This window comes from Microtus oregoni, unplaced genomic scaffold, assembly GCF_018167655.1.
Source record: "Microtus oregoni isolate MIOR12 unplaced genomic scaffold, Mior012 000014F_ref0000157, whole genome shotgun sequence".
Lineage (NCBI taxonomy): Eukaryota > Metazoa > Chordata > Mammalia > Rodentia > Cricetidae > Microtus > Microtus oregoni.
The window spans coordinates 45670573-45694297 of NW_024543073.1; the positions used below are offsets into that span (position 1 = coordinate 45670573).

The following is a 23725-nucleotide window of genomic DNA, read 5'->3' on the forward strand; positions in this document are numbered from 1 at the left end:
GTGTCTCGGATAAATTAACAGGTGCCAAAGTGAAGCCAATCCTGTTTTCCCTTTCATTTCACACCGATTTCCCTAAAGCTAAGTATGCCAAGGCCAGGTTGACGTGGAAAAGGAGCCTCAAGAAATCTTCCATACAGCGCCCCTTCTCAGCGGTTCCCTCTCCCCTTGATTTCGGAACCCAGGCTCTCTTCTGCACCATTTCTTCTTCAATGGCTTTTGGAGCGTCTGTTCTTGGATTAGCTCCTTTCTGGGGTCAGTAGATGTGAGCACACTTCTGAAATGGAATCTGCCCTGTGGCGCCAGGCTCAGGAACGTGGAAGCTTCCTGCCTGGTGACCTTTACCACCTGGCTCTGGGCATGCGGGTGTTGTTACCTGCAGGAGACTGTGACCTGAGACCTCCAAGGGGCTTCTTCCTAAATGACTTGGGCTGAGGAGCTGATGGGGGAGTTTCTGGATCCTGTGAGAATGGGACTGGAAGGCTCAGTGTGCAGTGAAGAAGGGGAAGGGGCCCTACTGCAGGAAGGAGAAGTGGGTTCCTCACCTCTGCCCTCTGCTGGGGCACAGGAGACGCCTTTCAATGAGCAGGACTCCATCACAAGTGCATTTAAGCTTTTATGGTTGTTTCTGTTGAGAAGCATAGGATTCAGGGGCCCAGAATATCTTTTGTTGTTTTTTGCAGGAAGCCACAGCGGGGTGCTGTGGCAGCAGGATCTCACGATTAACTTTTAATTTCTTTGCTTTTGTTGGTCACTTAACATTATTTAAAGTGTGTTTTGGCTGGTGAAGAATGCTTTTGGATTTCATTCAGAAGGCATAAACAGCTGTAGTAAAACTTGCTCTCTTGGAAACGAGACCTAAGCAGAGTGGCCAGGTGATGCAGACATTGAGCAAATGAGCCCTTAGCTTCGTTGAGACCCATGTTCAAATCCCACTCAGGTCACCCCTGACCTATGGAGCTGACGTCTTGTTTTGAGTGCCAATTGCTTACGTTCTTGTCTGGACTTCCCCAAATCGTTTGGCATAGATCCCCTCCACTGGCAGCTCCTCCTTGAGGGAGGGCTGGTCCTGAAATAGCAGGTTGTAGCAGGTCAGTGCTGAATGAAGCACGTTGTCCAGATGAATGGGGAAGTCACAAGTTTAGGAACACGTGCCAGCTCGAAGCCTGGCTCGGGCCAATGCAACGATTTCCTCACTTTTTGAGGCACTAAATTTGGTAGTGACAGGAAGATAGAAAAGTTTCTCTCCGTTTTTACAGGTCCTGGGTGTAGGCAGGTTTGGAGCTGCATGCGCAAGGCTGTCCCGGCTCTGCATGCCGACAGACATCCTCCAGACCCTGTGGCGACTTTTGAGCTGGGCATCCTCCTACCCAGAGGGGGTTTCTCCTGTTTTCCTTTCTTCATATGGAACTGGGTTCTAGATACTTCTTGGGGCTTGGGGAGTTCCATGTCCCCTTCTGTGAAGCCAAAATATCTTGGAGACATTTTTTTTTCTCCATTGTGTTGGCAAAGCAGCAGTCTCTGGATTGGTGTCCCAAGAATTTCACGAAAGGTTATGTCTTTTTGGTCCCTGACTTCTGATTACATCATTTCGCAAGGTATATCAAGTGCGATCATGTGACTAGCTTATTAGAAAGCTTCTACCCAAGCCTGCATGGAGACTGTCAGGATGGAGTCCTAACCTCCACAGGCCCACTGTGTGTTTCAGGAGTGACTTTATCCAGTGCACTGACATGAACAGCGTCTCTGGTGCATCTCTTCCCTGGCCTGTCTGGGGTGCAGGACTGACTGGTGAACGTGTGACCACAGACAGGCATTTTCTGTAAGCTCATGGCGACCAGTTCAACTCTCCTTCTTCTCTGGCAGGTTCATCAGCACCAGGACCGGGGAGAGACCTTTCAGTGCCAGCTGTGCCCTTTCACCTCCTCACGCCACTTCAGCCTGAAACTGCACATGCGTTGCCATCAGCACTTCCTGAGGACAGAGGCCAAGGTGAAGGAGGAGATCCCAGACCCAGATGTCAAGGGATCTCCCCACCTCAGTGACAGTGGCTGCCTGGGGCAGCAGAGGGAAGGAGGAGGGACAGAGCTAGTGGGGACCGTGATGACGTCTAATACTCCAGAGAGGACTGGCCAGGGTGGGGCTGGCATGGCACCTTTGCTGGTGAAGGAGGAACCCAAGGAAGATAACGGCCTGCCTGCCTCCTTTACCCTGAATGCTGCCGACAGGCCCGCCAACCACACAAAGCTGAAAGACCCCTCCGAGTTTGTGTCCAACAGTGCAGCAGCATTGTTCAGCCAGGACATCTCGGTTAAGATGGCCTCCGATTTTCTCATGAAGCTGTCAGGTACTTGCCCTAGGGTTGTTCTCTCCTTGCTCCTCTGTACGATAAGACTATAGGGCTAGACGATTTCAAGCTTCCTCGAGCTCCAATACTTCATGCACTGATATATTTTCTTTTTCCTTTCCTCTTTCCCTTTATCCCACCCCTTCCTTTTTTTATATTTTGTTTTGGTGATTCTTTGAAAACAGACTTACTTCTGCTCGGGTCTGGAAGCAATAGGGTTGCCCCTACTCCTGCCCCGATTTGGGCTCTTCCTTGGGGGCACTTGGTGGGGAGTAATCTATGTGTGTGTCTTTTGCTTCCTGCAACCTTGGGTCTTTATTGGCTTGCCTGCTTTGCGCCGCTGTCTCTGAAGTGTGGGTCTCCCTTTTTGATGCTCAGGGTCTGTACTGTTGTAATCGCAAAGCTTTTTGAAGAGCATATACAAAAGTTTACCATGAGGAATTACAGACTTTTCTTAGACAAAGGTTAAAGGTTACCATGAGTTTCTCGGGATCTTTGTATTAGGGTAAAACATCCCTAGGATATCCTGGTTTACACATGTTTGTGCTGTGCATTTTCATGGCATTAACATTTACCTTGTCGTGTAATCTCTGGAAATATGTCACGCTCCCAAACTGTATCATTAAAGGACAGAGTTCCTGCCAACCTGCTGCCCAGCCTCCACTAACCACCATTTTACCTTCTCCCTTTATGAACTTGACTGGTGTAAGCTCCCCAGGAAAGTGGAATTTAAGAAAAAATTTCAAACATCCTTCCCAGCTGCCCTCAACCTCATGCCCTTTGAACAGAGGCTGATGTATAGGTTATAAAAATAAGTCTTGCTAATGGACATTGTTTTTCATCGCCAACACAGTGTGTATGTTTTCTTCTCGGTGACTTTGATGAGCTGGCAATGCTGTGCTGGGGTGGAGCGTAGCTGGATGTTTGTCTTACCCTCCTGGAGCAACAGCACACGTAGGCCTATGCTGGTTTTGAAAATGCGATTTTAAATTTTAAAGGCATTGCAGAGGGTGGAGAAAGGTCGGTTGAGAATGGGTTCTGTCTGTCAGTGAAGGTGGCAGTCCCCAGGATGATTTCCAAATGCCATTTCGGCTCTCTGGAGATTGACAATACCCTTTAAATGGAGAATAATTGGTCACCGCCTCCCTTTAAATGGACCATGCGTCGTATTTCACTAAATGTCATTGCCAGGTGAATGAGAGGCACAGCTTCACTCTGAAGTCCCTTTGCTCCGTGACACTTCAGTCAGGTCTTTTGGAATGTACTTCCTTACCCTGATCTTTGCCCCTCAGCCATGGGAGACATGAGTAGGGGCGACAGAAGAGAGAAGCGATGAAAAATGAGACAGCCAGGAAATGATCCAAGATGGAAGGGAGCAGGGGAGGCTGAAGGATGCACTGTGAGACTGAAGAAGATCCATTGCCTGGACCGGTCTCAGGCGTCTGTTTCACCTGGCCCAGGTTCCCGGTCCTCGCCTTCTTGTCTCTCCTTTTTCATGTCAGCCTCAGGGAAAGCAAGATGCTACATAGTCAGATTTTTGTATTTAAATTTTCACCAAAATATGAGGGAAATGGGCATTTCCCTTGGGCCTTCTGGATCCTTTAGCATGCCACCTGTAGGGACCCAGGCATGGTGGTGATTGCCTACAATCCCAAGACTTGGAAGAAGGCCAGACTAGGTTTCATAAAACCCTGTCTCCCCAAACTGTAACAACAATGAACGAACTAGGATGTTACCCATGGGTTGCTGCTTTTCTGGGCTCTTACGGTGCAATCCCAGGAGAAGGAAGCCACGTTCATTTAGCATAGTTTAGCATGGTAGATGTTTCCTTACTTAACAGACAAGAACAAACTAAGCAGGGGGTACATAGCATGTAGTAAGGTGGGGTCCCTTTCGTCAGGACCCAGATCCTTTCCGGGCTGCTTGGCAGGCTTGATCTTGGGCTGGGACACTGATGTCCCGCTGGGTTCCTCTGAGTGGTAGCCCTTCCCATCCCACCAGACACCGGGCTGTGATTATTAGCTCCGGCGCATCCCGGTGAGCATGAGAAAAGGCTTCAGCTGCTTACAGCCAGAGCTTGGAACAGCAGAGGCAGAAGGAGAAGCAGTTTGTAGGCTGGGGTGAAGCGTCGTGTGCCAAAGCCGCGTATATATAGTGGTCTGTTGTTTTCAGTTGCTGATGGGGGGTTGCTTACAGTTTGGCCATGGGAGAATTTCCCGACTGATCAATTGGCATAAGAAAACAGATAGCAAAGGCACACTGTTTATGCAAAAGGCCCATGCAGCTATTTTATGGTGGCTTACTAGAGGTCCTGAAACCTGACTTGTATGCACTGTTACCTAGCAACCTGTTATAAAGTCACCAGGGAGCGAGATGCATCGGTAATTTTTTTGTGTGCATATTTGGATGTAAATGTAAACTTGGTGACTGTGGCAATGCTGCCCACGGGAGGAGAAGTTATGTTAAAAGGAAAGGAATGTGTTTTTCTGCAGATTCCCCCCACACTGGCTGTGTGATTGGTCTGGCCTGCTGCTGACTGCTGGGCTTGCTGTGTGCTCTACCTGGCTCTCTTAGTGGCTGCCATTCAGGGACACAATCCCAGGGAGCTGTGGCTGAGTTTCTTGCTCTCCTTGCCCTCAAACAGTGTGGCCTAGTGGTCAGCCCCAGGCCCTGTCCGTTGCTCTCATAATGGCACCATTGTTCCTGCACGGTTCCCCCTGGGGCTCTGTCCTCGCACCTGCTGGTACGATGGGGTGCAGCTGTTCCTGGGCACCCATCCTGGGAGTCTCTGTGTCCGTTCACGGTCTACAAAAACGGAGCACAGTTCAAGCATGCAGACACTTACTTGTTTCCAAAGGAGAGAAAGAAAACCCCTGATGCTTTTTGCTCCTTCAGTTAAAATCAAGCATAAAACTCACCGAATGGAGCCCCCTGAGGTTCACAATCACTGGGTAGGATGCATTGCAGTTTTAAATACACTCTAACTCAGCGGTTCTCAACCCGTGGGTCATGAGGGTCACATAACAGATATCCTGTATATCAGATATTTATGTTATGGTTCATAACAGTAACAAAATTTCAGTTATGAAGTAGCAACGAAACAATTATATGGTTGAGGGTCATCGTAACATGAGGACCTGACTTAAAGGGTCACAGTGTTAGGAGGTTTGAGGACCATGGGCAACGCTCCCTCAATTTGGAGGTTTGCTGGTTATAGGCTTGTGGAATAAAATCCCTTCTCTGCACCTGCAGCTGTTTTCCCCGGTGAAGCCTGACAACATCCCTCAGTCCTTGAGGACAGTGTTCCCTAGATCCAGGCTCACCGTCAAATGCTGGCTTTCTGCATTGTTGGGGAAAAAAATAATTTCGTAGACTTTTCTGGGGGAGGGGTTTGGGCCTGGGAGGCAGTCCTTCAGGGCGGTAGGTGGTTCTGCTGTTTACACACAGCTCTTTCCTGGAAGCCAGAAGACGTATGCAAATTATTGGATAACAGGGTGACCTACCCCTGGTCACATGACTGGGAGTGTTCCTTGGAGAGGTGCTTACCCAGGAAGCTACCGCTCCTGTTGACCCATGGGGCTGTCTCCTGTGGCCAGCAGCAGTTCCTAAGCTCCACAGCTAGCGAGCCCTACCTAGGGAGTTTCTGTAAAATACCAGAGCCCAAAAATGATGTTTTAATTAATTGGTCTGGGGTAGGCCCAGACGTTGGTATTTTCCTTGCATTCCTCTGGCGATTCTAACAGGCATCCGGGACAAAGGTCAGCTGATAGGTGACAGGCAGTGGGCACCGTGGGCTGGAGACCCGGCACAGTCCGGAGATGGCTTGCCTTGCATGCACGAAGTCCCAGGTTAGATCTCCAGCACCACATAAACTGGAGAGAGTGATGCAGGCCTGTCATATTCTAACACTAGGGAAGTGGAGGCCGGAGGCTCAGTTTACTTCACAGCTGTATAGAGAATTAGAAGCCAACCTGGACTAGAGGAGGGGTGTTTCAAACGAGCCAAACAACCCCCCGAACAAGCAAACAAGCAACCCTAACTCGGTACAGTGTTTTTCAGTATAAATCAGAATCGCTGAGTATAGCTCAGCTTTCATTTTATCTGAGCCCATGAAAAGACATGCTGATGTAAACTGAGTCCGAGATGCTACCTCATTATAGACCAAGGTTGGTATGAAGGGGAAGCCTGCGTGAGTTTTGTTCATGAACCCTATGGTTTTCTTCCAGAGGGCTCATGGCAAGAGACGTTGTCCAATCTGATAATCCCCAGAGAAGACTGGGAGCTTCCAAATTATGGGAACTTCAGTCAAGTGTTTATCCGAGCAAGCCTGAGGACATGGGCTTAATTCCCCAGCACCCATGTAGGAGGCTGTAATCCCCCTGAGAAGGAGAGAGACAGGTGGGTTGCTGAGGTTCACTGGCCGGCCTGTCCTAAGAGTCAAGTCCTAAGTACAATGAGAGCCCTTGTCCTCAGACAACAAGGTGGATGGCTCCTAAAGGTTAACCTCTGACCTGTGCATATACCGCTGCAGCTCACACCAACACATGTGCACAGGAACATGTGCACACACAAAAGCTGTGCGCATCCTCATCAGAGGACCAAATTACAAGCTCCTGCAATAGCCTTACACCATCTTTTTTTCTTCAAGATGCCATTTTTCGAGATAGAAATTTAATTCTAACTCCCCAGATTATAACCAAGCAGCTAGTTGACAGAAACTTGGCACCTCACTTGTTGGCAAGGGATATCTTTTTGTCCCTGGCTTTCCAAAATAAAAGATATAAGTCATTTCAACTATTTTTAATCTAGAAACTAACAAAAAAAAAGTTTTGTACTGTCTCCCGCATCCTATTAGCTCTATAAACCCAACACCAGAATACTTTTAGGTCGGAAAGATGGACCTTCTGAAACACCGACTCACGCTCAGCCTCACAGAGGCAGCTGTGAACAGGCGCTTGCTCAAGTGTTTCTGGCTTAGGGGCCTCGGCCGTAAAACAGTGCGAGTTTTCAAGTAGAAATGACAGATCCCACAGACGTGCCTATGCCATGCCTTGTTGTTTCCCAGAGGCCTTTGTTCTCCATCTATTGCTTACTATTTTGATGCATTTGGGAGTAACAATCGGGCTTATGTATAAATGTTAGCACTCCTGCTGGTGATAGCCAGCCAACCAAGCCATGCCCATTGCCTGGCAGCTCTGACGGCCTTCTCAGCCGCATCTTAACAAGTGGGCCTTCTTCTATGTAAATGCCAGTCTTGTGCCATTCACACCCTGAGACATCGGTGCTGGTAGCCAGGGACTCACACATCACCATGGGGGCATGGTTCCCTGACTGGGCTGTTTGATAGTCGCTTTTCAGGTTTGGTTTAGCCATTCTGTTGAGTCCTGCCTAGGCACTCTCAGGCCACGTGACTAAATTCCTCGTGTGAGCAGCTGCAGGAGGGTAGTATATGAGCAGACAGCCTGAATGCCCTTTTGAAACTCTGGACTTTATTGAACTTGGTGATTCCTCTGGGGGAGGGGGGGAAGCCCAGAAAGAGAGAGAGTGGCTATGTCTTCCTTTTAATGACTTGCTAGTGCAGGGGACAGACAGACTTATACGCAAGCAGAGCCTGGAGCTGGAGTTTGTGTGGATGGAGACTGGGAGGCTTTTACTCGCTGCTGCTCTATCCGTGTCTGTAGTGCTGACTTTGCTGTGTTGAGCTTCTTGGAGTCTCATAACTGCGTGATTATTGTTATCACTCCATTTTACAGATAGGAAACTGAGAAAGGCTTAAAGATCCCTTTCATATTTACACAGCTAATAACTACACAGACGGGGGTTGAAATCCAGGCTGTGTGCTTCCAGTGTTCCTGGGCCAAACGTGTCCCTGCCCCGGACTGCAAAGTAAAGACGTCACCATCCAGGAAGTTGATTATGTTCTCTGCCCTTGGCCAGCCTCTCCAACACAGTGCCTTCCTGTGACTCTTGTATGGCAGGCACCTTTGGAAATTGCATTAATTTTTTTGTGTGGTACTGGGCATGGAACCAAGGGCCTTATGCACCAAGCCACGCTCCAGCCATGGAAGTTGCATTACTATTTTAGGCTTCTACAGATAGAGTGGTAACAAGCCAGCTTACATTCCAGACCTTCCCTAGTCAGTCCTCAAACACGTTACGTCATAACAGCGGAAAGGTGAGGGCTGGCGGTCAGACATTTCTTCCCTCCCTGTGCTGCGTATGGACAGCTAGTTCTATGGTAGTCACCAGAATACTTTTTAAAAACGTATTACATTTTCCTTATTTATTTTGAATGTGTGGAGTGGGGGACACAGCATGAATGTGGAGGTCAGAGGACAACGGACAGGAGTCAGTTGTTTCTTCCCCTCTGCTGTGGGGGCTCCAGGGATTGAGCTCAGGTCGTCAGGCTCGTTGGCAGGTCTTTACCCCGGAGTAATGTTTTACCTTGGCAGACCTTTGGAAAAATTTATCATAGACAATTGTATCCTTAACACGGAACCCCAGCCTTTCCTTTCCTTCTGCCCTGTTGTTATCATTGTCACTTCTACTGCTGGTGTAAGAGCATCACTAACCAGACATGTTTTCTGGGAACCAGGCACTGTGCCAACAGCCTTTTGCAACTTCTCATTTAACCTCTGCAGCACAAGAGGGTCAACACTAAACCTGTTCTAGAGACGGGAAAGCCGAGACTGGAAGGGTTCGGCTGTTAGAAACCCGAGCACAGATTCAGCCCTGGCTGACTACAAAGGCTTGGCTTGTGACCACTTAATTAGCTATTACCTAATTTTTATTTCTCGGTTAAGCGAACTGTCTTTTGACCTCCGTCTGCTCCACTGTTTGTTTTCCTTGGCTTCAAATCATGGCATCATTTCTAATGCATGTGCTTTTAGTCACTAATCCAGTTACACTCTCCCCCATGCCTTCAGAATACATCTATATAGACCCTTCTTTCTGGGTAGGGTCCATAGCATCCCTGGATATCTCGCCCTTCCAGCTTCCATCCCCCTGCCCCACTTCAAGCCCTTCAAAAAATGCTGATGTTTCTGCTCCAGTATTTCTCCACAAGTGAGGCCTGGTTATCTAACTTTTCCTGTATTTATTTATTTATTTATTTATTTATTTATTTTTCTTTCTTTTTCTTTCTCTCTCTCACTCCCTTCCTTCCTTCCTTCCTCTCTCTCTTCCTTCCTTCTTTCCTTCCTTCTTCCCTCCCTCGCTCCCTCTCTCTCTCTTTCTCTCTCTCTCTCTCTCTTTTTGAGGTACCGTCTCAGATATCCAAGGATGATTCTGAACTCCTGATCTTCTTGCCTCATCTCTCTAGTATTGGGATCACAGGCATGAGCCACTCCGCATAGTTTATGTGGTCGGAGACATCCAGCCTAGGGCTGTGTTTGCTAGCCTAGCACTCTACCGACAGCCACCCTCTGGCTAGTTCTCTTTCTGTTGAGTAACTAGCTCTCTACACGAAGGAAAAATGAGGGCTCCTGCACACACCCTTTTCATTTCCAGCCTTCTTCTCACCTTTTGTTCTGGGGTCTGGCCACCCAGAACATGTATACGTGAAGCACAAATTTAACTTAAGGTGGCAGGTGTAGCGGTCAGGAGGTGATGTCTCTGGGGTGGGCCATCAGTCCAAAAGGCCATAGGCAGGATGTGGTCCAACCTGTGGGGTTCCTTTCTCCTCGTCTCTATGCAGATGACTCCAGTGCTGTTAAGGCATTTCATTTCCGAATGTGTTAATAGCATGAGTTTTGAAAACAGCTTTCTTTCACATTTCCTCGAGGCTTGAGTGATTTTCCAGGACCAGTTCTTCCTGCTGTTGACAAGAGAGACATCCTGTCTGCTAAGGCGATTACTACAGATGGCCACTCTTGCTCATTATATGTGTGGTTTGTTTTGTTTTGTTTTATTGAGGGTCTCATGTAGCCCAGATTGGCTAGCTGGAGACGACCTTGAACTCCAGATCCTCTGGTCCGTACCTCCTGAGTGCTGGGTGACAGCGAGCACCACCATGCCCAGTCTCCCATGCTGGCTTTAAACGTAGTTTAGCCCGTGGAGAACGAAGCTCATTATTCATCCTGTGGCTCCGCTCACTATTGTTACCCTTGACCGTTCTCCGTATCCTATTGGCTCCATGTCCACAATTGTAACTGTCACTGGGGACCTCTGAAGACTTGGTTTGGGTGTGCGGATCCGGAATCCCGGCCAAGGTTTAACCCCTGCAGGGACTGATGAGAAGCATGAGACCTTAAAACTTTCGCTAAACACTAGTTGTAAAATGATTTAAAACTAAAGGGCAAGGTCTAAAACTTTTAAGTTAACAATTTAAGAATTCCACATGCATATAGTATGCATTTGAGAGAACTGTTCAGCTGTTGCTATTTAATTACATCATGATCTTTCTTATGTTTGCAGAAGATGATTTATTTTTGTCATCTAAAGCGTATCAAATCATTGAAAAGTTCCAGGTCTCCAGCCTGTCTGTATGTGCCCAAGTGCCCCACAGGACAGCTTGATAGATTTGAAGTTGGAGTACAGTCCCCAGAACTAAGCTCCGATTCCAATTCAGTCATTGACAACTGTGAATTTAAAAAACCTATATCATTATCTGAGCCCATGTTTCCTTATTGCAAAAGAAGGCAGTGGAAACCTTGTTGGCTTTTACTTTGTTGTATTTTAAATATTCAATTAATTTACTTTTTTCTAAAAAAAAAGGTAAATGTAGCCACTATGTAAAACACATAAAAGTGGTATTTTAAAAAGGAGCTATTTTACAAATTTATAGTTAGAACATTTATTTATCTGTTTAAAAACCTAAGCAAATGGATTTAAGCATTACTCTGGTGTTAATGGAATATGGTCTTTATAGCCATATTATCATCTGTTACATTTCTAGTTTTTTTTTTTTGCTAACTAAAGCCTTGTTAGGAAGGAAGGCGCATACTTGCAATCCCAGCATTTGGGTGACTAAGGCAGGAGGATCCCAGTTCAAGGTCAGCCTGGGCTGTGTCTGGAGGCCTTGTCTCAAAAACAAAATGAAATCGACAAAAGCTATACTGCTTCCTGCAGGGACATCGTGGGAAGTGGGAAGGGATGTTTAACAACTTCTCCCATTAATGTTTCAGATGTTTGTAAGAATTACTGTAGGGACAAAGGTCCTCCTTCAGAGGCTGAGCGTTCGTCACCTGCCCTTGTCCCTTATTTATTAAGTGACACACAAGGAATATCCCAGGCTGACAGCCACACCAGATCAATCACTTGATAACTAGTGACCCATTATTTTGGAAAAGGTTTTACTCACCTTGGATCTTAGGTTCTTCATATACAACATGGAGACGGTATTAAGATCCAGGGGAAACTCAGCGTTGCCTGGGCTGTGGTCCACAGCTGGCAGCTCAGCCACACTTCTGCATCTCTGTGTATCTTCCTTCTTTGCTCTGCCGGCCACAATCAGAAGACACACCCAAGCACATGTTCTGCAACCTACCCTGGCATTTCATGTAGCGCAGGTACACCCAGGGGACATCTGGGAATTCTAGAGGAATGATTTTGTTTTCATGCCTGGTAGGAGCTATGGGCACCGCAAAGGTAGAGGAAAGGGATGCGGTGTGTACAGCAGCCCCTCCTCCAGCAAATGATCCAGTCCAGACATGCACGCTGCTAAGGTCGAGAAGCTGACTGAAGGCATGTGGTGCATACGGACTCCGGTATACGGGGACCATACAGTTTCACAGCGGCACTTGCACGGAGGCCTAGGGCCTCACAAAGATCAGCAAGTTGCTTCCTTATGAGGTGTTACCAGAAGTCCAACAGTTCCATGACAGCAGGAGACTCTGCATTACCCAAAACTCAACTGACTCATCAACACAAGGCAATCACAAGGTGGTCTCTGCTGACTTGACATTTCAGGTGTCATCCTGACAAGGATACCCACTTTAAAATCAACTGTTGTGTGAATTCAAAGCAACTTTAAAATATTATACTTGAGACAAACATTAACTTGAACTCTCAAAGTTATCCCAGGGTTCCTTGGAGCACTACGTGAAAGCCACGTGTGTGAGGTTCTCTTCTCAGTCCTGGCTCTGGCTTAGGATGAGGAGTAAATGTAATCCCCAGTGGCCAGACTTTTCCACAGAGCAGCTTAGCAATCATGAGACTGGCAGACTGGAAGCCAGAGCTCCACTGTCGTCTTACATCGGTCCCTTTCCTTCCTCATGGGGAACAACAGCACAGGACCAAAGCATGTGTGTTCTAGTCCTTCCCACTCTCTGTCCACTCAGTCAAATGGCCGTAGGAGCCTAGGCTGTCAGAAAATGACACTCACTTTTCCCTTTGCCGTTGATGCTCCTCGGCTCAGTCCCATCCATTACTCATTTTTCCAAAGCCCACGCTGCACAGCTTAGTCAGTGTCTTTCTCAAAGGAAACGGAGTGTCTTGAGGAGGAAGGAAAGAGCTTTGCATCTTCAGCGGATGCTCTGGACCTAGTGCCTCCGTTCTTGAGCTCTGTGGTTGGGGACAGTCATTTTGCTGTCCTCTAGAGTTTCCTCACCTGCAGACAGATAGTCATGGTGTGTCCTCCCGTTTGCTTGAAAACAACTTAACCCCCGCAATTACTTAAATGTTTTTTTTTGTGCTCATTATTAAACAAAAGAATGGTCTTTATTTGCACCATATGCACACACATGCATATATGTGTATACCTGTGCATGTGTGCGTGTGTGTGTGTGTAGGTCAGAGAACAACTAAAACTTGTGAAAGTTGGTTCTCTCCTTCCATCATGTGGGTCCCAAGGAGTGAACTCAGGTCATCAGGCATGCCAGCAATCACCTTTGTTCACTAAATCATTTCACCTGCCCAAGAATGGTCTTTAAATACATTTTATGAAGCATCCCTTTGTAGACCAAGTCTTAGACAGAATCTCCCTGTGGATGCCCTGCTGTACAGAATCGTTTGTACCTCGCCAATGCCCACCACTGAGGACTGAAGTTTTAGAATTATTTTGCCATGCCCATTTCTTTTCTGCATTAGCGCTTATCTCTCCTTTGTTGTACATATGCATAGAAGTGGGTCTGATTCATTGAAATGACAACTCACTCCATCAAGAGCATTTAGAACCAGAATGGCTCAGCTCCTAAAATGTTTGTAGCAAATAGTGAAAGAAAGACAGGCTTCCTGATTAGCGTGGCTTCCTCATGGTTTTAGGTGCGGAGCCTTGGCCGACTGTTCGATACATGAATGTCAGGGCAGGTGCTGTTAAAACCGTATGGGCTGAGTTCCATGTGTGCATGGATCTTTCTCTGTGTCTAGACATCACAGTAAGTTACAGATCATCGCTTTTCTTCATGTGATCCCCTCTCAAAGGAAAACATCTTTAAATTTACCTACGTGGGTCTTTGAAAAGCAGCATCATTTAAAAGATGACAGTTATTCGGCCAAATTAATTATGAAATCCAGGTTTCATGCACCAGTCTCAGTGAACTTATTTCTGAGAGTCGCTAGAAAGGAGCCTAGCCTGTGCGCTTCTATTTCCACATTTTCTCTTAGACCAAGTGCCTGGGAAACAAGACTCGAGCAGATCAGTGTTTTCAACATGCTTTCCTGCTGCATTGTTAGTTACAGTTATTCTTCCACAACGTACATTGCTGTGATGTTCTTGATGCAGCCAGAATGAAAGCCAGGTTGGTAGCACTGGGCAAGCTGATGTCACTGCAGCACAAAGCTGGTCGGTCGCTCTGCAGGTGTCTTTTCTAAGGCCCATGAAGTCCAGGTTCCACTGGCAATGCTGAATTTCTTCTTTGTCTTAAGTCTTCTGACTAATCTTCCTAGAAGGTGCTCGCAGGTTCCATGAGCATCCGCTCCATGCGGTCACCCTCTCTGAAGTTGGGACTTTCCTCGATATTTTACCTTCCCTAGGCTCATGTTTGCAAATAAAGGGAACATCATGGAGGCAATTTCTATTCACTCTGAATGGTTCCTTCTGAAAGGAGAAGAAAGCACACACGCAATCACGTAATAAACACACGCTGATTACTGTGCCGTGGCTGCGTAGGATGCTCTGGGGAAGGATTTATGACAGTTCTGGGAGGAAAGTGTTGGGGAACGGACAGGTGTTAGCATGCCGCCAGCAGCGTCTCAGGAAGGCATCCTGGAATGAGGTAGGGAGCACCCATTTGAGCTTTGCTCTATAGAATGCCATCGTTGCTTTTTCTTTAGGTTTGGTAGCAGTGTCTACCAAGGGCTAGGTTGTCCATTAGTGAAGCTTCTTCAAAGGTATACCAGCAAACCCACGGTCCAGGCAGGTAGCAAAGCTTTGAACTTCACTTCAGCCATCCTTGCCTTACCGTGATGATCCGTCCAGGGGAAGTGCTTCTGACTGCTGCTCGTGGGAATGTCAGAGTTCTCCGTTTCTGCTGACCATGGTGCTATTAGAAAGCCATCAATGTCACTGCTTTAGAGCAAGCACGTTTTATCATTCATAAGTACGGATGGGGCCTGTGCCTGACACACATCAGCTTTAAAATCAGAGGTCAGTGTCTTCGTGATGCTCACCCTAGAGTCGAGAGAACAAATTAGTCAGGGCTTCCAGAATACTTAGCTCATGTGCTAAGATGGCCACAACAAAACACTACACTCTGGGTGTCTTAAACAACAGATATTTGTGTCTTATATTTCTGGAGGCTGGAAGCCCGACATCAAGCTGTCAGAGGGTTTGATTTCTCCTGAGGCCTCTCTGCTCAGCTTGTAAATGGTTTCTTTTCTGTGTCCTCACCTGACCTTCCCCCATGTAGAGACATCTCTGGTGGTTCTCGTCATAAGAAGAGAGAGACAAACTGGTTCTCAGAACCACTGGCTTTGGATGCTGACCTGACCTGCATGCTTCATTGAACTAACTTCAGTGTCCCCTTAAAGTTCTAATGCAAACACACTCACAGTGGGAAGGCGGAACTTCAGCTTTCAGAGGGACAGGGTGGGAGGCACAATTCTGTTCCTAACAGTAGGGTATTAAATGGTAAGTGTTCATATTTGGGAGAATAAAAAGATTAGAGCAAGTAAGGAAGATTGGGAGTACAGTCGGGCGATGGCTGGTTGGTGGAGACCTCACTGAGAACAGGGTATTTTAACCAGGGCTTTAGAGCTTGGTTTTGTTAATAAAGCACTCCAGGTAGAAGTGCAGTATGGTGAAGGAAGTCAGGGACATAGGGACCCAGGTTTTAATCACAGCTCTTCTGAGTTGTAATTGTGAGACCCGGAGATGTTCCTCTAGCTCTCAGGCCCCGTTTGCAAATATACCATGCCCCTCAACCTGATGATCTAAAGCAAGCATTCTTAGAAACGGGAAAAGGCCCTGGACCAGGACTGTGTTAGCTGGGAGCCGAGTTTGTTAGGATGGGACAGGCCAGGCTCTTTCTAAGAAGAGCTTCTAAGAACACAGATGAGGATGAAATCAAGACAAATATGTCCTGTGTGGCACAGTGATTATTGGCACTGCACGGGTCTTTGACAGGGTGGGTGGGACAGAGTGATGGGGCGCTGCCTGTTTCCTGAGGACTTTTCTGTGTGGTGTACACAAAGTGGCCCGCCCGTAGAAATCACCCATCCCATGGCAGGCTGCTTAGCTCTGTCTGACTATGCTCTCCGTGGTTTCAAAAAAAAAAGAATGAGCAAATGGGCACTAGTGAACGAATTTGGGGGTTGGGTCATAGCCACATTGATTTCGTAGTTCCGAAATGTGTGGTGGTAAAGAGGACGCCACTCTTAGGGACGTCTGTGCGGAAGGAAGCCCTTACAACTGTCCTTGCAGCTGTTCTATAAATCCAAAACTCTTCCGAAATATTTTTTCTTAAAAAAAATCAAAACAGAACAAAAAAAAACCCAAAGCCCATTTTGCATGTGAAGGTGACCTAGGCCCTGCAGGCATTGGCTTACACGTGGTGACAGCACAAAGTATATGGACCTGTGCAAGGGTCAGTAGTGCCCATTGGTGATAAGGTGAGATTAGTAGATCTCCAGTCCTGCTTTTCTCTTCGGCAGATTCGACATTCTCACCTTTTCCACCCACCCCAGGGGATCAGTTTTAGATACTGCTGCTGACTCCTGATTTTATTTCAATATTTGACAGCAGAATAATTTCGCGAGCCATCGTTTAATGATAGAATTAGCTGGAGAATGTTCTAAGAGGACGGGGAGGCAACAGCATATGCAGGGAAGATGTTTAAAGAAACCGAGGAGAAAATGCTCACATGCTTTGTGAAGACAGCACTTTTGAAAATACTCCGGGTTTCATATATGCTGAAGTGTACACCCAGCTGAGACCAAGGCTTATGGGGTGGGTGCACTCTATGGAGGTGATGTGCCCAGGACCTCGCCTTTTGGTCATTTTGTGGCCCCTCCAGCTGTTAAGCACAAGGTGAAGTGTGGGTAACTTAGAGGGGAGTGGGGAGATACATACATGCATACATACATATATATCCCTTTCCCTTTCCCTCTTCTTTCTTCTTCTTATTTTTGACAGCTGCAAACCAGAAGGAGCCTATGAATCTTAACTTTAAAGTGAAGGAGGAACCCAAGGAAGAGGAGGCCCTAAGCACGCCCTTGCCCCGGTCCAGCTACGTGTTCAGCCCGGAACCGGAAGTGGCCACCCCTAACCTCTCCGAGGACCCACTGACCCCCCAGGAAAGCAAGGGGAGCATGCCAAGGCGTGACCTGTCTGCCAAAGCTGCCTCAGAACTTCTCATGAAGCTCTCAGGTACCCAGTAGATTCTAAAATATTTCCATTCTGGTCATTTCACGTGCAAGCCAACTGGACCGTTTCCTGCGCGGCTTATAATTAACCCGATGGCAATGATAGCGTGGAAACGGCGAATTTAAGGAATGATCAGTTTGCTTGGCTTCAGTTCCTGTGTTACACTGCATGAGTTTGTTCGTTTCTATCTCTCTGTGCTGCACCTTTCTAGACATTGGTGTCAGTTCCTGTGTTCGACATGTTGAGTTTGTCCGTTTCTCTCCGTGCTCCATCTATTTATCTAGATACAGCTTTCTCTTTCTGGATATCACTAGAAATGAACATCACCGGAATTGGAGATGATATTGGCCACGACTTTAAATGGATTCTAACAACATTCACAGGATTTCTTCTACTTGATCAAAATGCCTTTTATTAAGAGAAAATGCTGTGTCTTTTATAGATTTATACTACATTCTTTAAGGACCATTAAAATATTTCCCTAGGCTTGGTGAGCAGTTGAGGTGGCACTCAAAGTCCTTATCAACAGGCAGTTTTAAGGATAGAGAACTCCCTGGGGGAAGGGTGCATTAATTAACCTGTTCTTAACAATGAATGGATGACTCCACTAATATCTAAATGTAGTCTTGACTTGTTGGATATAAGAGAAAATGGGCTATAAATTGAAGCTAGTGAATTTTGGATTTGGGGTAGCAGTGTCTACCTCTTTCTCTGCAACAGGTAGACAATTTGGTGTTTTTTTGGTAGCAGGGTATGACTATTAAACATGGAAGAAAAAGCTGTATTGGTAATCCTACCTGTCAAGTGGTAGCTGTTCTCAGTTTGCTGCCTCCTGAGGGTAAATTTTAGGAACTGTGTTTGAAATGCTAATATGAATCAAAAGCTGTTTTTCGTGGGGAACTTGCTGTGCTTGGAGGATGAAAGCAAGAGCTGCCTTCGTGGTCCTCCTCTGTGAGCTGTAATTTCATTGGCAATTCTGACAGTGTTTCTGGTTCACTAGAAGGCTGGCAAGTAAGAAATTAATAGTGACTTACTTAGAGTCAGCATGAACAGCTGAAATTCCTGCATCTGCCAGTTGGTGGGGTTAAGAATTCTTGTCTTTGATATTAATTCAAACACCCTGGACTGTGAGGGGAACATGACTTGCTGGTGACAAAGCACAATAGAGTCACTGTGGTCTTATGGAACTCCCTTTCCCCAGGCTTCACACGTGATGCTTACACTGACGGAGCTCTGGAAAGATGGAAGCTGGGAAGGCAAAGCAGCCATGTTAGAGCCCATATCAGCTAGTGTATGTGTGTCCCTTCTGTGCCACGTATATGTCCCATCAGTCCGCAGAGGTCACCCACCTCCGTTGTTCTCCCAGAGGTAGCTCTCCCAATACAGTGGCCTAAGTTCTCTCTCCGCGCTCATGCCTGTGCTCTCCTTGATGGTAGATTCCACCAGCTAATAGTGCCATTTCAGAGTCTGCTGTGTAGCTGCCACGGAGAGCCGAGGAGATGATGAAACTGCTGAATGAGACTTCAGGGCAGATGTTCATAAGGAAAATGTTTTATCTTAATCCTTTTTTTTTTGAGGTGGGGTTTCTCTGTGGCTTTGGAACCTGTCCTGGAACTCACTCTGTAGTCCAGGCTGGCCTCGAACTCACAGAGACCCGCCTGTCTCTGCCTCCGGAGTGTTGGAATTAAAGACATGCACCAACACTACCCAGCAGCATCTTAATCCTTTTAGACGATGTCATTTGAGAGACTGAAGTTGGAAACTCTTTTCTAGACAATAATAAGACCCCCCCCCCCACACACACATACCCAAAGAGAAATGCTGCCGTGAACATCTAATGGTATTTGTCGGCAATGAAGGCTCTAAGTGTATTCATTGATTTTCATTGAGTGTGTGTGTGTGTGTGTGTGTGTGTGTGTGTGTGGTGGCGTTTAACAGAAGCTAAATGAATGGTCCTCTTCCTGAAGGGCAACCACCCTTCATAACAAAGAAACAAACTCTCATGAAGACTGTTAACTATTTGCTTTCCTGAAAAGAAAATCATGCGTAGACAAGACTTGGGTCAAGGATACATGTGTCCACATCCCCGCATTTCTGTGCTCTCATCAGTACTGTTTGAGGCTGAGTTCTTTGAGGGTATTAATAGTATTTTTCTTAATTTCATCAGCAGGTTAGGTGGCCATTAAAATAATTACCAACAGAATTAACAGTAAGAGACTTTTAAGGATAAAGAGTTTCCTATTATTCCTAGTGGAATATTGTAGAAAGTCACATGCCCTTAAGATGGCTGTAGTTCTTTACTGTCGTCTAAATGTAGCCTTTATGTGTACGGTGCAGGAACAATCAGCATGGGAATCTGTCCAGGGAGTCACAGCATCGCGGTGCTCTAGCGTGCCATGGCCAGGTCAACCTTATTTCCTTAAGTCCTAAGTTAGGTGAGTGGGCTAAAAACAATGTCTTTTCATCCCAAAGCCATGGGGTAAGAGGTTCCTTTCTTAGGAGTGAAGTGGATGCTTGGCTGTGTGGAGAGAACCAAGCCTGTGATTCCAGGATGAGGAGACTGAGATAGGACGAGAGTTTGAGGACAGCCTGGGCTATGCAGTGAGGCCCTGCTACTAAACAAAACAAAAAAGTCAACACCAGTGTTTCTCTTCACGAATAAATTAAGGCTCTTGCAAAAAGAGGGTATACAAGGAAGATGTCTTAAGCCCTCCATGTTCAAGATATCACTTCAACAGTTTCAACAGCCATGCCCTGAAAGACACCCAAGTAAGGGACCATCAGCACCTTTCGATTCCCTTGTAGACAGAATAAGCATCCCCTTCCCAACACCAGTGCAGAGCCAGGGCGGCGGCTGCCTCCAGAGTCTTGTTCTAGGCATTCTGTGGACAGCTGTCCTCATGCCTTCCCAGCCTGCACAATCTCATTCACAGTCTCTTTCATCTTCTGCAAAAGCCTTTGGTCAGAAAGGACCTGTGCGAAACAGCTCTAGGGGTCCCTTCTCAGCCAGTGGGGTGTGTATTCAGGGACGCTAGTGGACGTCTGAACACTCTAAAGCCCCCCCATACAGTCTAGCGATGATAACAATTTATGGTTAGGCACAGCAAGTTATTAGCAAATACAGCAATGTCTTTTGTTTGCTTTTTGAGACCAGGTCTCACTATGTAGCCCAGGCTGGCCTGGAACTCACAGAGGTCTGCCTGCCTCTGCCTCCTGGCTACTGGGATTAAAGGCCACCACTGCCCTGCCTGGCTACAACAGTGTATTGAAATACAAGTTGTCCAAACCTATAAATAGTTTGGAATTATCCTTTATTTATTTGGGAACACAGTTGACTGAAGTAACCAACAACGTGGAGGATGAAACCTCAGCTAAGGCGGGAGATGACAGTTTTCTAGCAACAGTAGTGCATGGGAGATGCTTTTCTTTGTTTCTGTTTGACCTAAAGAACAGCCAAGGAAAAGGGTTTTTCTTCTCTCTTTTCTTACTGATTTTCCTAATAGGTTTTCAGTGAATTAGCGAGAAGAAACTAGTCAATGATTTGGGCTTTCTTCTGTTTCTGTGTTTAAATAGCTCATGTTCATTCCATAAGGATGAATGATCCGCACATGGCCCAGACACACATCACGTGTAGAAAGGGTGCTTTCCAAGTGGACACTTATGTTCTCTGGGGAAGCACACGTGAGCTAGAACCAGGCGAAACTCCCATGGCCTGTGTGCTGGGAGATGCTCCTTCTTGCTGTGGTCCAGATTCCCTTCCCAGCTGTTGACTATGAAGTTGAATGCATGGCGGTGAGCTGACACCGTAAAGAAAACAGCCCACTGAGGAAATGACTGGATGTCTGTGGCTACCTGCTGCTATGTGACACACAGCAGCCCAGACCATCAAACTCCCCTGCTAAGCCTGTGCTTGCCAAAGAAAATTCCCAAAGCCTTCATCTGGGGAAGCCAGCATCTCAAAGTTCAGCGCTGAGGATATGTGATGTTAGACATGTTGGGAGCACGAGTCAAGCTACCTTTGACTGATTTGGTAATGTCTGGTGACCTGGTAAACCTAGGTCATGAATGTGGTCACAGAAGTGACATAATGCTGGAAGTGATGGGATGTTTACCTGGTGCTGTGCTTTGAAAGAAGCGGGTAGGTGCCAGAGATAAGCAGAGCTGCCTCTCTTTCTGGAACTGCACATTGAATGGGAATGCATGTGTAGGATGGACAAACCTAAAGCAACAGTTAAGAATGACATTTAAGATGGGCGTTGATGGTGCACATCTTTAATTCCAGAACTTAGGAGTCAGAGGCAGGTGGATTTCTGTGAGTTCAAGGTCAACCTGCTTTGTAGAGCAGTTCTGAGGACAGGTAGGGCCACACAGAGAAACCTGTCTTGAGGGAAAACAACAGCAACAACAACAAAAAAAAAAAACAAGAATGACATTTATAATGGAGAATTCTGGGACTGGAGAGATCCCTCATTGGTTAAGAACATGTACTAAGAACAAGAGTTTGCCCCCGTCACTTTGTTGGGCAGCTCACAATCACCTGTAGCTCTAGACCCAGGGGGACCTGGCATCCCTGGCCTCAACTTACCTCCATATACCAATTCTCTATACACACAGTTAAACATATGTCTTCAAAAAGAAAAGAAGAATTCCAGGCTGTGGAAATGGTTTATTGGGTTAAGTCCTTGCTACGCAAGCTTGAGGACCTGAATTCAGGTTCCCTGGTCCTATGTAAAAACCAGGCATTGCAAGACCTCTCTAATCCCAGCACTGGGAGGCAGAGACAGGAGCATCCCTGGGGCCGGTTGGTCTAGCCAATCATTGAGCTTCAGGTTTGGCGAGTGCTCTGTCCCCTAAACTGGGGTGGAAGGCATCAGATGACAGTCTGCCTTGCACACTTGCTTGTGTAGACATGATTTTATTGGCATGTATGTGTGTGTATGGATGTCTTTGGAAGCCAGAAGGCCATCAGATCGCCTGGAGCTGATGGTTGTAAGTGGGTTTGGGGAACTGGATGCTAATCTTGTGTTGGCATTCTAACCCACTGGGCTCTTTCTCCAGTCTTGGTCTGTTTTCTTTATAAGCCATACAGTCTCCAATTTTCTTTATTTGAACAATAGAAAATAAACCAATACTAGGTATACCTGAGAAAGACGAAGTTTTAAAGTAAAGTAATCTCTAAAGTGGGCACAAATGAACCAGAGAAGGACGCGCAGACTGACTTCTGCCACAGTTTTGGTGGGGCCCTTTGCATGTAAGTGCTAGAAGTCCCCTTCAGGGGGTCAGCAAGGAAGGAAGGCAACAGAATGTGCAGGCCTGGCCCTGGCTAACGGGTCCCAGGCAGGATGCAGCAGGCCCTCAGAACCCACGAGGCCCCTCCCAGCGCCTCTCTAGGCTTACAGGTGGGTTTTACTGTTTAGTCCAGAGGTGGGAAGCAGACATTCTCAACAGCTTTTCAGGTTACCCCTGGTTCAGTAGAACAGCTAGGTAGCCTTCTTAATCCCAGTTCCAAATTCCAGCAGACTCCTTAGCTCCGATGAGGCCCACCAGTGGAGGTAAGGCCTTTTGGCAGACATGTCTGATGTCTGTCCGCTCACCCTGTAAGCCTGGTGGGAAGGTAGAAGAATGTCCAGAACTGAGTCTTTGGGTGGACAGCCGCATGCAGGACACCCCAGACTTGGAGGAACAGTCTATAGCTGCTGTTATTTCAGCACCGTATGGGAATGTGCTTCGGCCTTCCTCTCTGGGAACAGCTCAGTGGAAGCCTGCCCACCCGGGCTGTGGCCTGGCCAGCTCCGGCTCTCAGAGTCACTGGGGCGTCAGAGACTCGTTCCTAAGGTCTGTTCCAGACTTAGCTGGTGAAGTCCTTCCAGCTCTGGGGGTGAGGGCCTAGCAGCCTATGCTCTGTTTGACAAGCTTTCCAAGTGACCCTGACTACAGAGCATTGGCCTAGTGTGCCGAGTAAGTGGCTGGAGGAGTGAGATGGGCCATCTGAACAGTGTTTCAGGTTCAAGCTCCACTAAATGTCCCTGTCTCCTTTAGAAAAAAAAAACCCAAACAATTCTTCTGTGCCGAGGCCTTTTAATTTATCATGAAATGGTGGCCTCCAGCCCTTGTGAGGAAGGACATGCATACCTGATAAGTCAAGACCATGTAGCCCATGAGACTGCGCTAAAACCACTTCCTTCATGTTTATTGCAATTAAATTTCTGAATTTTTCCTGGGCATGTTGGTGTGGTTTTGGAGAAAGTCTCCCTGTGCCACTGCAGACATCAAACGCCGTGCTGTAGATGTTTCCGCTCTGAAGAATTTCTTGAGAAAAATGAGAATTTTAGCGAAATTAATTTTTAGGCTGAAAACAGTTCGCTATTTTTCCTTTGGAAAGTAGCACTACTTTCTTGTAAACTTTTTATTCTTTTTTTTTTTTGGTTTTCATGCATGAGTACCCTGTGTTTACACGGAGCACACGTTAAGCAGTGTGTCTTTCTCTAGTCGGTTAGCTGTCCTTCACTGTAACAAACACATGGCATAACTCCTTACAAAGGGGAACAGTTAACTCCGGCTCAGGATTGGAGGTTCCAGTCTCTGAGTAATGAGCTCCATTGCCTGGGGCCTGTGGCGAGCCAGCACCTTACTGTGGC

General features: G+C 46.9%; 1 protein-coding gene across 6 annotated transcripts in view; it reads left to right on the plus strand.

Annotated features, from left to right (window-relative positions):
• Window positions 1–23725, plus strand: part of Znf827 (zinc finger protein 827) — a 170742-nt gene that overhangs the window by 46789 nt on the left and 100228 nt on the right. For all 6 annotated transcript variants that reach the window (XM_041663640.1, XM_041663641.1, XM_041663643.1 and 3 more), the window contains exons 4-5: window positions 1864–2344; window positions 16857–17090. In XM_041663640.1, coding sequence (XP_041519574.1) covers window positions 1864–2344; window positions 16857–17090 — 715 coding nt within the window. The remainder of the gene's footprint in view (window positions 1–1863; window positions 2345–16856; window positions 17091–23725) is intronic.